Raw genomic sequence first — 14861 nt, 5'->3', positions numbered from 1 at the left:
AAAATATGAAATGTGAAAACTGTTAACCAGCCACTGACATCTCAAAATGTGACACCTCTGCTCTCAATAGTACTTATAATGGCTGCTTAAGGAGGAAAGGCTAAAAGATTCCAAAAAATAATTTGAATGCTGTTTTTATATCTTCGTATATTAAATCGGGATCAGCTAAACCTGGTTTTGACCGTTCAAAGCATCACAAACCAGAGACCTAAACAAACAGAGAAATACTGATCTGAGTATTTCTAATATTTAATATCAAGAACAATCCATTAGGTTGATGTGAATAAAAGCTTCTTTCAAGCTTGGTTACCAAAGCCAAGCTGCCCCCCCCCCCTCATCAGACCATGCTCTCTAATTGTTTGCAGGTGCTCCTGGTCACATTTCAGAACATATTGACTAAATGGAGAAATAAACGGGGGAATCAAGACATACTGTTAGTATAAATTAGTGTTCTTGCAGGGCAGATTTGTGTGTGTGCGTTCATTTTTGAATCTACTCACATTATCTAATTCCGCTTCCTTCTTGAAAGTGGAATATGCCTCTTCATATCCATTGGAACGTAGATAATCGGCTATTGCTCGATTTCTGAAAGAGACAAAAGAGGAGCCTTAATTAGTTCTCCAGATTAGCAGACTAGATAGCGCCAGCAGAAAACTACCTGGCTAAACGGGAACGTACTCGGCACGGTAAAAACAAAAAGACAGAAAATGAGCACGTTCAGCAAAAGGTGTCAGACAAAGATGCAAATTGAACACCAGTTCCACACAGGCTTGGAGCTCTGAAAAAAAAAATCGCACCCTCTGCACGCATAAATCCAGCGCACCACCTGGAGCGTCACACGCAGGCCGTCTCCTGCTCTCCGCTCCAGACAAAAGATCTTTTCCTACACGTTTTCGCCACACACTGCAAAAACGGAGCTAAAAATAAGTAAAATGTTCTTAAAATTAGTGTATTTTTCCTTGATTTGAGCAGGTAAACAAGATGATCTGCCAATAGAATAAGATGTTTGACAATTCGGAGCACACACTGCAAAAACAGAACTAAAAATTTGTGAAATTTTCTTGAAATCATTGTAATTTTCCTTGATTAGAGCAGGTAAATAAGACTATTTGCCAATGGAATAAGATTTTTGCACTTAAAACAGGAACAATTCATCTCCATCATCTTATTTTAAGTGCAGGATGTCTAATTATGTTATTTTAGAGATGAATTGTTCCTGTTTTAAGTGCAAATAGTCTTATCTACCTGCTCAAATCAAGGTAAAATACACTCATTTCAAGAAAGTTTTACTTATTTTTAGTTCCCTTTTTGCAGTGCATCTTCCTGGCTCTTCTGTAACGAGTTCCTGCTGCTCTGGGCGAATAACCGGAACGGACAACTCCCCATGGTGTAGATATGAGGGGAGAGAAAATGAAAACCAGGGCGTCCATCTCGCCATCACCACCCCACACAGAGAAAGAAACAGACAAAAATCACCGGCTGACAATAATCCCTGCAAGGGGTGCTTCTCCTCGTCTGGCTCAGGTTTTATAGACAAACAAAAGCAGGAGTTTGAAGACTTTTTTTTTTTTTTTTCATAAAGCCAACACACACAAGGTGGCGGGGATCCAAGCAGTAGACGAACAGATTCAAAAAATGTGAAGCTAGATGGACAGATAAGCGCAGACAATGGAGTAGGCAGAGGAGACGGGAGGCCGTCTCCGCTCTTCCTTTTTTTATTGTCCCTGGAGCTTCCACCGCTAATAAAAAACGCACACACGGCAAACTGACACATGCTCTCACACACATACAGGGGGGCGGGTTACGACTTGCAGAATCAGCAGCAGTTCAATTTACCAAGAGTTATTAATGAGGCTCAAGTCCGGTAGTCTCAACAGGTCAGGTCTTATCCTCCATTTAATTAGTTTCTCCTGAGGGCGCAGAAAGACGAATTATTTATTGTGCTTCTTCTCCTCCTCCCCCCCAACGCATGGGTCCGAATCAAAAGGTAAAAGGCTTTAATTAAGAAATACTGAAACTTTACATTATTTTACCCCGCCGGTTATCAACTCGTATTTCAATTTTAAGGATTATACAGTGATGGGTACTGTGCTCCGTATTTTTATTCAGATTATTACACCCAGATTGCTCGTCCTCCATTCCTGTACGTGTCCGCCTCCGTGAGTCTGTGAAAAGCAACGCCTACTGCGTCTGCGGTTACCACCGTCTCCTTGGAGCTCTAGGAGAGCGAGAGGTACGAGTTCACGCGATAAAAAACGGGATATAAAAAAGGAGACGTAAGCAAAAACCTTTCATTCATCCTTTAAACAGCGTGCGAAAAGTTCTCTGTTGCTGATTATATGTCGACTAGGCATATTTTTACTTTAATCAACTGTGGGTGTATACAATGGCCACCAAAAAATGTTATATAGAAAGCCTATATAACTTTATGGCCACTCGACAACGTGGAAATACGTCGGGCACACATGCGCACTGGGGTCAGTTTGCCACATGTGTAATAACTTGATCCTGACAAGCGTTTACATGCATGTCGTTCAGATTATCAATCAAAATAAACCAGCCCTCTCATTCGTAACGCAACTTCAATCCAATTGAGATTAATCTGAACACAATATCCGGGCTGGCGTGCTTACATGACGCATTTTTATTCCAATCAGACCTTTATTCCGATTACTTTTGTCCACGTAAACGCAGCTACTGTGTGGATACAGGACAAAAAATAAGCTTTGTTGTTTTTGTCTTTAACTTTTGAATTCTTTTTGATAATTGCTTTTATTTTCTGAAGGTTAATGTGTTCAGGGTTTAGCGTCGTCCGTTTATTATAAACATGTCGATGTTTGAGTGCAACATAAAACGAAGAGTAAAGTTTCCGCCTGGGAGAAAACTAGCTAACAGGCTAGCTGTAATTAGCTCGACGCACATACCTCCACGTTGCACCTCTCCTTGATGAACTGCCCTCCTTCGAGGCCAACTACGCAACACTCCGCTGGGTGAATGCACCCAGAGAGACATTACACTGGCTCCCTGTATCTCAGAGAATAGACTTTAAAATACTTCTGTTAGTCTATAAATCCCTGAATGGCTTAGCTCCTAAATACATCACAGACTTGTTATCAGTGTATCAACCCTCCAGACCACTCAGGTCTTCTGGCTCCAGCCTACTCTGCATAACTAGAACCAGAACTAAACAAGGAGAAGCAGCATTTAGTTCCTATGCTCCACTTATCTGGAACAAACTTCCAGAAAATTGTAAAGGTGCGGAAAGCCTGAGTTCCTTTAAATCAAGATTAAAAACACATTTGTTTAAATTGCCTTTGACTGTTCCAGTTAAACAGTTTTTAATGTTCTTCTTTGTTTCTACATTCTATCCCTCCTACTTGCTTTTATTTTGCTATATTTTAATCATGTAAAGCACTTTGCATTGTCTTTGTACTGAATTGTGCTATATAAATATATTTGCCTTGCCCCCCCCAAATGACTGCAAACTGCATTATTTTCTTTTGGTACCTTGAGTTCTGACGCCATAAAAAAACAAAAAGTAAAACGAGAGAGTGAGCGAGAATGAATTCAAACGGTAGCAAAGATAATATTTTCTACTCCTGCCCTCCTACGTTTCCACAGACCATTAATGCCAGAAGATGCCAGACAAGCTGTCAGTGCGGCTACACTTTAAGGTGCCAGTACGAAGGGGGCGGGGGTCCACAATCTGTCAGCCCCAGCCTGTGCCCCCTGTGCCCTTGCGGGCAGCATTCAACGTTAAAACCCTTTTTTTCTCACTGCTACCTGAATCCCCATGACAACAGGAGCCGGCCTCGTTACAACCCAAGGTTAGCAGGAGGAGGACATCTGCAGCCTGCTTGCAAGAAATAATTAAAAAAAAAAATATTGAGAAGAATGACTTAAGTGTTCAAATACGAAGGAATTCGATGCAAAAAAAAAAAAAAAAAGCAGAAACAAAATAGCTTCACGTCATTAAGGACAATTTCTGCATTATATGTAACCCACGTTCTGGGGCAGATCTAGAAAACAGGCTGATGATGGCCGACATTTCCGTTTTTTACATTATGTGTGAACAATAGAGCAAACAAACGCATCAATACGCCCACCTACAAAGCTAAAAGCATTGCAAGATAAAAACATGACGGCACGAGGCGAGCCCACCCCTCTAAATTTGCCGAACTGATGAAACCATCCGTTGGTGGCTAATAAACTAACGAGACGGAGGGTTTACTGATGGCGACAGGAGGAGAGCAAACCAGCCGGTTGCCATGGTTACGGGCCCCGCTAGATGAGATGAGGAGATGAGGAGAGGTAGAAAAAAAAAAAACAAAAAAAGAGCCTTGGACAGAGACGGCAGACACGAGAGGGATGAAACAGAACAGGGGAAACAATAACTATGCATTTTAATCCCTTCAGTGAAATTAAGTCCTTAAATGGCTCAGAAAAAAGTGAAAGTAGCCTCGCGTCTGAGTGAACCCCGCCCATCTCATCTGGCCGACGTCAGTACCGTGATCCGCCCGCTCGTCTGCAGGCTTAAAACGAGCGAGAGGCGGCAGAGAGAGCGGAGACGAGGAGGGGATGAGGGATGCATGACCTCATGCTTCAGAGAAAGGAGGTGAGTCAGCCAGACAGCGTCACGGCCTCCCAGATCCGGTTATATGACCACATCATCACAGGAGTGACCCATATAAAGCACACCCATCTGAAAAAATGCCACCAAATCTCTGTAAAATTACAAAAAAAGGAGTATTTTGTAATGTCAAATACTATCAATAATAAAAAAAGGAAACTAATAATAATGTCGATAAACTTCACACGATGACGGCCGGGACTAATATTGCAATACACTGCAAAAATAGAACTCAAAATAAGAAATAGTTTCTTAAAATGAGAGTATTTTTCCTTGATTTGAGCAGGTAAATAAGATTATTTGCCAATGGAATAAGATTTTTGCACTTAAAATAGGAACAATTCATCTCTATCATCTTATTTCAAGTGAAGTATGTCTAATTATCTTATTTTAGGGGTAAAAAATACTCATCCCATTGGCAAATAATCTTATTTACCTGCTCAAATCAAGGACAAATACACTAATTTCAAGAACATTTTACTTATTTTTTAGTTCTCTTTTTGCATTTTTCTACCTACTAAAAATGCTACAATCTACAAGAGATCAGAATTGGCGACTTTGTTCCTCGTCTGGCTCTGATGAGAGGCAGGTGAGGCTGCAGAATAATCTATTCTCCTATTTAAAAAGGAAGCAAAACAAAGAACTTCCTCTGTTTTCAGTCTGTGAATGCAGCGACCAAACAGCAGCTACCCGAAGTGATATTTTTGGCAGACGCTTCAATGAGGAAGAAGATTTTTTGCAATTCTCTCATTTTCTGTTGCGTTTGTTACGACCACCTTCCTGTAAGCCTGGACCGGCGGGTCAGACCTCAGAGGAAACTAGAAACTGGCACCAGTCAGGGGAAAAGCAAGACCTTTGCATCTCAAAAAAAGCTTTTTTAAGACAATATACCAAAAACAAAAAAAAGTACAGCATTACCAAACATATCTCACAGATGTAAAACCATCTTTTAAAAGACTGAATGCCCAGAATGCTAATAAATGTTAAGCGGGGTGTAGCTCAGGTCCTGTTACTCTGAGGAGTCCCTTGGTGCACATAAAACCTCTCTTTCTGCAGATTACATCATTTAAGCGCACAGATGTTATTTCTCTACGAATAGACAACACAAACCTTTAACAATATGAAAAATTGGGTTTAAGGTTAACTAAGCCAGTAACTCATCTCGCGCCTTGTTGCAAAGAAGCCAGGCGACATCGGGCAAGTTCTGTTGCATAAAAAAAAAAGTGTATAAAAAAAGAAACAAATGTCAATGAGACTCGTTAGGGGTTAAGATTGTGGTAATCAATGATCACGGTACGGAAAGCTCGTAAAAAAACAAATCTGAGCCATGTTCACCACAGTATTAAACTTGTTTGAGCAAAGGCAACGTTAATCCGATTCAATGACTGATTAAACATTTATTTTTCCTTTCAGGCATAGAAGTTGTACAATATTCAGGACACAAACATTATTTTCTATTCACCATCAAAGAAGGAACCAATTAAAATAAATCCCACAAATCTGATTTCTTCCTAATTTTATGTTCCATCTTTACTCAGAAGCTTAAGAGCGAAAACGTTTCAGTGGACAATTTGAAAACAGTAAATTAGTCTTTTTTTTAAACTCTTCTGCCTGAATGGGTTACTTCTATTCAGGATAAAAACATTTTGCAATGTGCTCAGCCAAACAAAGTATGAAGACCCGAGACGGATAGTGTTCACCCTACTTCAGGATGAAGAGCTACGATTACTAAATAAATGTCCAAAACACTGCGATGGGTCGGAAGAGTTTATACGAGTTTATTATAATTAATCAGTGTACCGATTCTGAAACGCTCGAGGCTTTAAAGCAACAAGGAGCGCTTTCAGCCGAGCAGAGGGAGCAAAAGTAGACCGGTGGAAACCTAATTTAGGAATCTGCTGAACAGCTGATGACTTCAAAGAGAAAGTTACTAAAGAAAACCGAGAAGATCAAAAAAACAAACAAATCTTATGACAGGATTGCCTAACTCGGTTATAAAAAGATCACTGTTGTATCCGTTACCGATTAAAATTCAACATCCATCTTGCCCGGAGAGTCCCACAACAGTAATTACAGCAACGAAACACCAGTGATGTGCAGGCAGGTGAGCCAGCGCCTCATCCGTCATCGTGACAGCGGAAACGCCAACGACGATTAGAGGAAGTCAATGCGTCCACTTGCCTGCTCTATGAATTTCTTTCCTGTATGATTTCAACATGTTACGCTCAATAAATCGCTGAATTTACGCATTGCCAGCTCAAATACACAGAAGGGCCAATTAGAGGCAGTAGGGGTGCAGGCAGTTGCTGCATACTCTTTATATCGCCAGTAAACATGTTAGATTTACACATGCACACATTACACCGTCTGAGGTCTAAAGCCCCATTTACACTACCCTCGTTAAACCGATCCATGCCGAGCTCGGATCAGTTTGGATCAGTTAACCGTGCCGAGCTTGGTTCTGACGACCGTTTACACATCACGTTATCTCGGTTCCTTGGTTTCCTCGCCTCCTAGTGACAATCTGCGGTACTACTGTTCTCTAGGATTGAAGGAGGAAATCAAGCAAATCAAAATGGCGGCGCCCGTAACATTCAGGCAGTTATGTTTGATTTTATTGTGATATGTCGTTGTTTGCGGAGAGTCAGGCGAAGAAGGCAACTTTTGGTGAATTTACTTGACAGAGTCGGCTTTTGGGAAGTGGATAAGACAAACGAACGTCTAATCAGGGCTTACAGACGCAGGAAACAACGACAGACGTTGAGGTTCATCACACTGCTAGGCAGAATCATCTCTGGAAACAGTGTGTCACAGTAGGGAAGCTAGTATTATTATGAATGTCTGAAGTGTCAGCTGGCTGTAAGGAGATGACGTGGTCTGCTCATGCGCTCTTTGTTATTAGAGAACCGGGCCAGAGAAAAACCGGGCCGAGCCCTACTATCGAACTGGTCTATATTTAGCGCGGTTTGGTTGAGTCTGGCTCGGTTCAGTTCAGTTTGCGTTCCATTTACTCTCGATAGTTATCTCAGTTACCGAGCTCGGACTGGTCTCGGCACAGTTAAAACGGTAGTGTAAACGGGGTATATAATTGGCCTTAAATGTGAACTGATGCAAAAAGTACCGTGTTGCACTGATAGGGGGCAGTGCTGAGCCCCGTAAGAACAATGGGTAACAGGTACGTGTTGCTGCTGCTCTTCTTCTACGAAGAGGGGGACGCTGTTGCACCGACAAGTCTAACGATACACGCTCATCTTTTTTTCCGAAAAAATGAAAAATCGCATCTCTAAACCGAAGGATTTTGTCTGAAGTTGATGTTCAGTGGAAATAGGAAATAGAGAGCGAACGACCAACTCTGAAGCTGAAAGGCCCGCTTTAAACAAGTGGGAGAAAGAAAGGTAACGCGCGCCTTTCAACGGGGGTGGTACGCCCGAAAAGTCACAGCACACCGCCTTTTTTCTGCAATTCTTGCCTTTTACTTTCAAAATGCGGCAATGTCCGGTCTAACGCAAGATGTCTCCGCAAACATCAAGCATCGGCTACCCACATTCAACGGCAGATATCGCTGAAATAGTTTGAGACGCTCGTTCAATGCCCGGACAATCCTTACATCTCCAGACTGCAGCGCCAAGGTCAGAAAGAGCCAGGAGATTTTTAAAAGACCTGATTAATGCAACCAGCTTCCACTGACTTCATATACAAATAAAACATAAGATCAGATGTAAATTTTAATAATAATAATATATACAAAAAACCCACCTCAGCTAAAAACAAAGAAACATTTAAATAAAAAAATAACTAGTGTAGCCTATTCTTGTGCCTTTCTTGATATATAATTTATTAGTATTGAATTGATTAAAGAAAAATTAAAAGCTTTTAAAACCAATTAAATGGTTCAAGTAACGTCAAAATTTAACTATAAGCGTCTATTCTGTGTTAATCTATTTGTTCGTCTGACTCCTGAGGCGTCGAGGCCTCATCAGTCCCAAACCGCACGTCACTGCGGTATGGCCACAAAGTTATTCACTGCATTATTTTAAGCAGATAGAAGTGGAGCTGACACCAAAAAGGACTTATAACTTCAATCGTGTAAAAACATCTTATATGAAGCTAGTTTCTCTTTGAAAGAGCAGAGGGGATCAGGCCAGGAGAAAGCATCAAAGGGAACCAAACTGGAGACCTTATAAAAAAAAAAAAGGACCGACAGAAAATAAAGGCTCATGTGAACGCTGCCTCTTTTAAACCAAGCGTGGATCTGAAAGATGCGACAATGGATGCAATGTTGGCTTTTTGTTCTAAAAGACGACAAGCGTGTACAAGCAGGAGTAGATCAGAAGAAGAATGACTGAAAAGCCAGCAGTCTGGAGTTCACGACCAACACGCTTCTTCTATGAAGGGTGTGTAGCAAACAGTGACGACGGGGCTTTTTATCCAATGGAGGCCATGCTTACTCAGCAAATAATTATTTTTGGTTTTATGACATGTTTACAGAAATGGACATTTTTATTAAATGACTTATTAAAAAATTTGCACAATACATTCAGGTTGAAATCTTCATTTTTTTTAAAAGCTGGTTTATAACCTTTTTTTGTCCAAATACAATTGCCTGAAGTTTTAAATGAACATATTAAATGTATAGCAAAATATGTAAAATATTCAGCTATCGTAATATTGCTATGCCTCTAACATTTTAGGTGAGACCTGTCTACTGCAACATGAAAAGAGCGAAGCAGCGAACAGCTCGAGTTAAACAACCTGAACTTTTCTGTCAATTGGCGTCGCATAAAGGGTCCTCCTTGTCCATTTATCCAAGTGCGAAAGTGTTTATGTTACATATTTAAACAGTATTATTAGACTATATTTCTATTGACCTATGATTTTGCAAGTCGACTTGAATTTTGCCGTTTCCATCAACCTATAAACGCGATATTTCAAAATGCCCATATAAGAACAAAACGATGGAAACATGGCTCGTCATGCCTTGGCAATCGTTTACTGCTCTTTTATGTTAAAAAGACCAGAGGTCGTTGTTTAATTAACCATTATGACATGACGTGCACTAACAGAGAGAGATGGAGAAGAACAGAAATCACATGGAGCGTCTTGTTGACTCAGAAATGGAGGAGGCTGAAGGGGTTTTCTTTGTAAACCTCAGAGAAGGCACAAAAGCAAGGGCCCATTTGCAGACGGCTGCCCCTGGGTACTTTAGGGGAGCAGAGATTTTGTATTATGCATCTGTTTTCACAACACGCTGGCAGGGATGAGTCCCTTGACCCTATGAAGAAACAAATACCCTTTCATTGGAGGGGAAAATGGGCAAAAATAGAGTTGTTGTGAAGATCCTGCACCAACACAGCAGCTGACAGTGGTGCTGACAAAAAATCACATTGGTTTAGGGGGACAAAAATGATCTATTTTAGCATCTGATTGAAACTATGATAAATAGCAAATCAATAATCCATTGAAACAAAATCAGGCGGGGATAACAGCAACACATTGATTTCCATATATCCATTGAGTTCTGTGTGAACTGATCTGGCAGACGTTGAACAAAGTGAAACAGGAAGAAAAAAAAACAAATAGAAAATGGGGATCTGAGCCCAAAATTCAAAAGATGGATGCTTGTTAACAAGGTCGAAGCTAAAAAAAACAAAAAAAACAAAAAGTAAGCAGAACAAAGAAAGATGTGGCGTGATGGCAAGCAGCCCGACAGATAACCGTCGGATTCACTGAAAGGACTCATGGGTCTGCATCCCCAAAATGACGGAGCCAGTTGAGAACGCTTTATGGCCCAATTAATGAATGCGCCGACTGAGAGCAGAGACATCTCCGGCGGGTGGAGAGCAACGGCTATTTGAATGTAACTCGAGTGGTCCCACAAGAGTTTCCTGTGGCACCAGAGAGCGAGCGTAGAGGAGGAGGGGGGGGGGGTGTAGTGACTGTTGGCGGTGGGGGGACCCTCATCGCCTCCTCTGAATAGCAAAGATTAGCATTCCAATAGACGTCTCCATACCAACAGGAGACAAGGCAATAACCCCAGATACGCTGAAACATTGTCAGGAATGTGGCGTGCCTCGTCATGTGGACGCTGGCACATGTTTCTTTGGCCCAGTCAAACACGAAATGACAACTTATCGAGACGGTCTACTCGGCTCAATTCATAATCTCTTTCTTCTATGTTCTTCATAAAATTTAATGAACACGTCTCCGTTATAACCTTTATTTTAGATTCAAGTCTTTCAACACCTTTAATTCATCCGGCCCAGCGATTAATTGCCCGGCACAGACCTGCAGGGTCCTCGCTTCGTTTACAGCATCTTGCAAAACCATCTATACAAATGTAACTTTTTCACATTTTGGGAAATTACAATCACCAACTTCAATGTATGTTATTGGGATTTTTTTATATATAATGTGATATAGATGCATGCAGCCCTTTACTCTTACATCCCTACATAAAGTCCAGCACACAAGTCATCTAATTAGTAACCAGAGTCCAAATGTGTGTAACTCAGTCTCTGTGAAGGCATCGGGGGTTTCTTAGAAAACGTCAGCAAGCCAACAGCATCAAGAAAGGATACGGTTGCTGATACGTCTACGTCTAAAGCGGGGGTTAGATTACGAAATGATTTTCGAGCTTTGAACAGTTCAGAGCTCAGTGCGACAATGGAAAGAGAACGGCACAACGGCAACCCTGCCAACATGCAGCCATTCACCTAAACCGACAGGCTGGGTAAGAAGAGCGTTAATCAGAGAAGCAGCCAAGAGGCTCATGGGAACGTTGAAGGAGCTGAAGGGGCCAAAAGTCAAGTGGGAGAATCTGTTCACACGACAGGCATCAGTTGTGTCCTCAGAAAGCCTGGCCTTTATGGAAAAGTAAGATTGACGCTATTCTGACGCAAAGAATGAGAGAAATTTTCAATCTCTAGATGCACAAAGCTGATAAAGACGTACTCCAAAAAACACATGTAGCTGTAACTAAAGATGCTTACAGGTCAAATACTGAGTCAGGGAGGATAAATACCAATGAGCGTCACACAAGAGGCATGAATACTTTTTGCTTGGCACGGTCTGTCAGTGAGATTTGAGAAATGTTTGACAGATTCTCCACCTGCTTTACCCGTTGGTTTAACACTGTGGTGCAAAGGTGGCCCTTTAGCAACTTGGGTTAAAACAGGAAAGTGTAAATATTGAACAATATGGTTACTTGGTACAAGTGGGGGATCGATAGGTTTGAGCTTCAGGCCTCAGGTGGGCTCCGGAGACGTCAAAAAGCCATTGATTCTTTGATGAGGGGAGGGAGGAAAAAAACAATTCCCCCTCATTTCCTGAAATAAACTGCATCCTGTATCAATATATCGCCTTGCCTGAAAAAGAGGTCCAGCTTTAAGATCTAAAGACAACGTATTAGTCCTATTTTGTACTGACAGATCTTGCTGGAGACTGGACCAGGCATCTTGACGCTGCTTATTCGTACTCGTGTTCCTGACCAGTTTCAAGGAACATGAGATTCAAATCAGCAGCAATTGCATTTTTGACCTCCGATTAGATTAGAAAAGCGTAAGGAGAGGGGCTGGCATTGGCGGACGACACATTGGCAAAGATTTTCAAAACAAAATAATGTTATCCAACCAAAGAAAAAAAAAAAGAAAAAAATCTGACCTAAAATACTGTCCAATTAACAAATATAAAAATTGTGCGATTACTTTTATGTAACATTTTAACAGAAATATTTAAAATTAACAAATATTTGTAAATATGCTCACTCATTACCAGTGTTAAATGTTAGGAACACTGTAATATGTCAAAATAACCGATATCCCAATACCCATTTGCGTCAAAAAATCAATATAAATTGGCCCACTCATATTTGTCCAAATTACTGCACTTCTTCCGACCGCAGAGCTGCACTAACGACGACACTCAGCCTCTTCAACAATTATTTTCCACTGGAAGTTTAAACTCTGCTAACAAGGACAGCCAGAAAACATATGCGGCCCTAAAAGGCAGATGGAAAAGAAAAAACAAAATGCCGAACGATGACACATGCTATGCTACTGGTACAAGCTAACACTACAAGCTAATGCTGCGACATTGGTGTGTTAGAGCCACTTAAAAGGGTCAATAAAGCTCCTGTACCCGCAACAGTGAAGTAGTATGCCTCCTGGGTGCAAGAAAGTTTCCAAGAAAGCAGAAATTGTACAGGGCTACTGCTATTTGCCTTTTTACACAGTAAAGAATATGTTTTGTAAGCAACAGATGAAAGATTGTTTTGAAACCTGATATATTTTATGAGAGAATTATCCTTTATTTGTCCCTCGGTGGTAACATTTAACTGCATTAACTTCAAATTGACAAATAGAAAAAAGACAATTGCATACTAAAGGTGAGCAATTATAATAAAACTAATTGCATGACTGAATCAAAAAGGTAAATACTTCCATAAAAGGATATTAACGCCTATACTGAGTGTTATCTTGTCTCCATTAGCCAAACAAAGAAGTGACAAATTATAGTGGTGGACAATCTTTGAATATCAGTATGATGTCCAGCTTTTGAGGATCTTTTGGTGTACTTCACTTTGTCAGGCAGGTCCTATTAAGTGATTTCTTGATTGAAACAAGGCGTGGCCTGAGTGATCAGGCCTGGGTGTGGCTGGAGAAGCTGAACTCGGGTGTGATGAGTCGCAGTTTTGTCGTAGGGCCATTTAAAAAACGGCATTTTGGGTCCACTTGTTTTATTTTTGATAAATATTTAAATTTGTTTGGTGTTCTGAATACTTAAGTGTGACAAATGTGAGAAAAAAAAAAACACAAGAAAGCAGGAAGGGTCCCAACACCTTTTCACAAGCATGTATACATTTTTCTAATCCAGTGGTGAATTTTCCCCTTCTTATTGGTTTCACCCCAACAAGAGGGGTTAACATTAACTTTATCATATTGTAATTAACCATACTTTTTGCTCTCATTGAGAAAAAAAAACTCTGTGCCTTAGCAGCTGTGAAAGTGCATGAGCCATCATGTGAGGCGAGAACAACAAGCAAACTACAGTTCATCAATTCACGATTTCAATCTGAAACGGCGTCAGGCGAAAATCCCCAGAGTGGTACAACAGCAACTTACAGCTCGTCTCGTTGCCGTTGCGACAGCACCATGGCGGCGGGGGGAGTATGGGCGGGGCCGGGAGGGATCAGCGGGTTAAAAAGTGAATCTCCTGCAGACTGTGCGATCTCCTCAGTCAAAGAGATGAGCTGCGCTGAGCTAGGTGAGATGAGTGAGGATGGACCGTGTGCTCCAGGTGCAGGCTGATAGATTTTTGTCCCACACAAAGACTCAGACTAAGAGGAGGGGAATGCAGGAATCTGCCCCCCCTCCAACTTGACTATCTCCAGGGATGAGACAAGCAAGCGTGCAGAGTGTGCAGACCAGGTCACCAGTCAAGCCTACACCGCATCTGGAAAGGACGGAGAATGGAAAAGTCAGCATTAGATATGCATGAATAAATAACATGAAGTGCAGAGGGGGAATAAAACAGTTTATAGCTCAGGGTTAATGTCACAGTGTTTGCACCAGATCGGGGGGAAAAAAAATACATTAAATTCAGTCAATAATGCCTAAATATAATACAACAAAGCAGCAGTTTTGAAAGAAAACATGAAGGGGTTTCCGACAGAGTACCTTTGATACCAATAGCCAAGTAAAATATGCTTTAAAATATCTGAAATTTGTTTGTTTCTCTCTTTTTTTAAAGAAAAACATTCATTCAAGAAATGTCTGACCGTTGTTTCTTCTCAGCTACCGTCATAATCTGCACTCCCAGCAGTCTTCTCTACAGGCTACTGCCTCCCTCCAAACACACACAAGCACTGACCTACATTTTTAAAGCAATATACTTCTCCCTACAGGTTAAAGTCAGTAAAAAAAAGAAAGGAAAGAGACAAAGAAAAACAGTAAAAGGCCAAAAGAGGCTGAAGGAGAACTTGTACTACTGGCTAAATCACTGTTGACGGTAAAAATCTCAATATCACTTCATCAGAAGAGCTGTTTGACTGATGGTGATGAAGAAGATCACTTGTATGTCGTATAAAGCGCCCACTGAAAGCAGCAACTTATACCAGCGAATTAATTGCTGGTAACCATTTCAGTACTGTACAGTCAAATTAGCTCAACTGGAACAAGTACAGCCAAATCTCCACCAGGACAGAAAGGTTCAAATTAAGCCGAATCAAAAGAAT

The 14861-nt window shown here is 41.0% G+C and overlaps 1 protein-coding gene across 1 annotated transcript in view; it reads right to left on the bottom strand.

The window, feature by feature from the left end:
• The window catches only part of pafah1b1a (platelet-activating factor acetylhydrolase 1b, regulatory subunit 1a), a 42496-nt gene that overhangs the window by 18140 nt on the left and 9495 nt on the right, over positions 1-14861 (bottom strand). The window contains exons 2-3 of the mRNA XM_012877350.3: positions 13750-14080; positions 501-585 (exon numbers count right to left, since the gene is read on the bottom strand). Coding sequence (XP_012732804.1) covers positions 501-585; positions 13750-13781 — 117 coding nt within the window. The 5' untranslated portion in view covers positions 13782-14080. The remainder of the gene's footprint in view (positions 1-500; positions 586-13749; positions 14081-14861) is intronic.

Source organism: Fundulus heteroclitus, chromosome 18 (assembly GCF_011125445.2).
Source record: "Fundulus heteroclitus isolate FHET01 chromosome 18, MU-UCD_Fhet_4.1, whole genome shotgun sequence".
Lineage (NCBI taxonomy): Eukaryota > Metazoa > Chordata > Actinopteri > Cyprinodontiformes > Fundulidae > Fundulus > Fundulus heteroclitus.
Note: the sequence above shows the minus strand (reverse complement) of the source record. Positions and strands in the feature narration are given on the sequence as shown.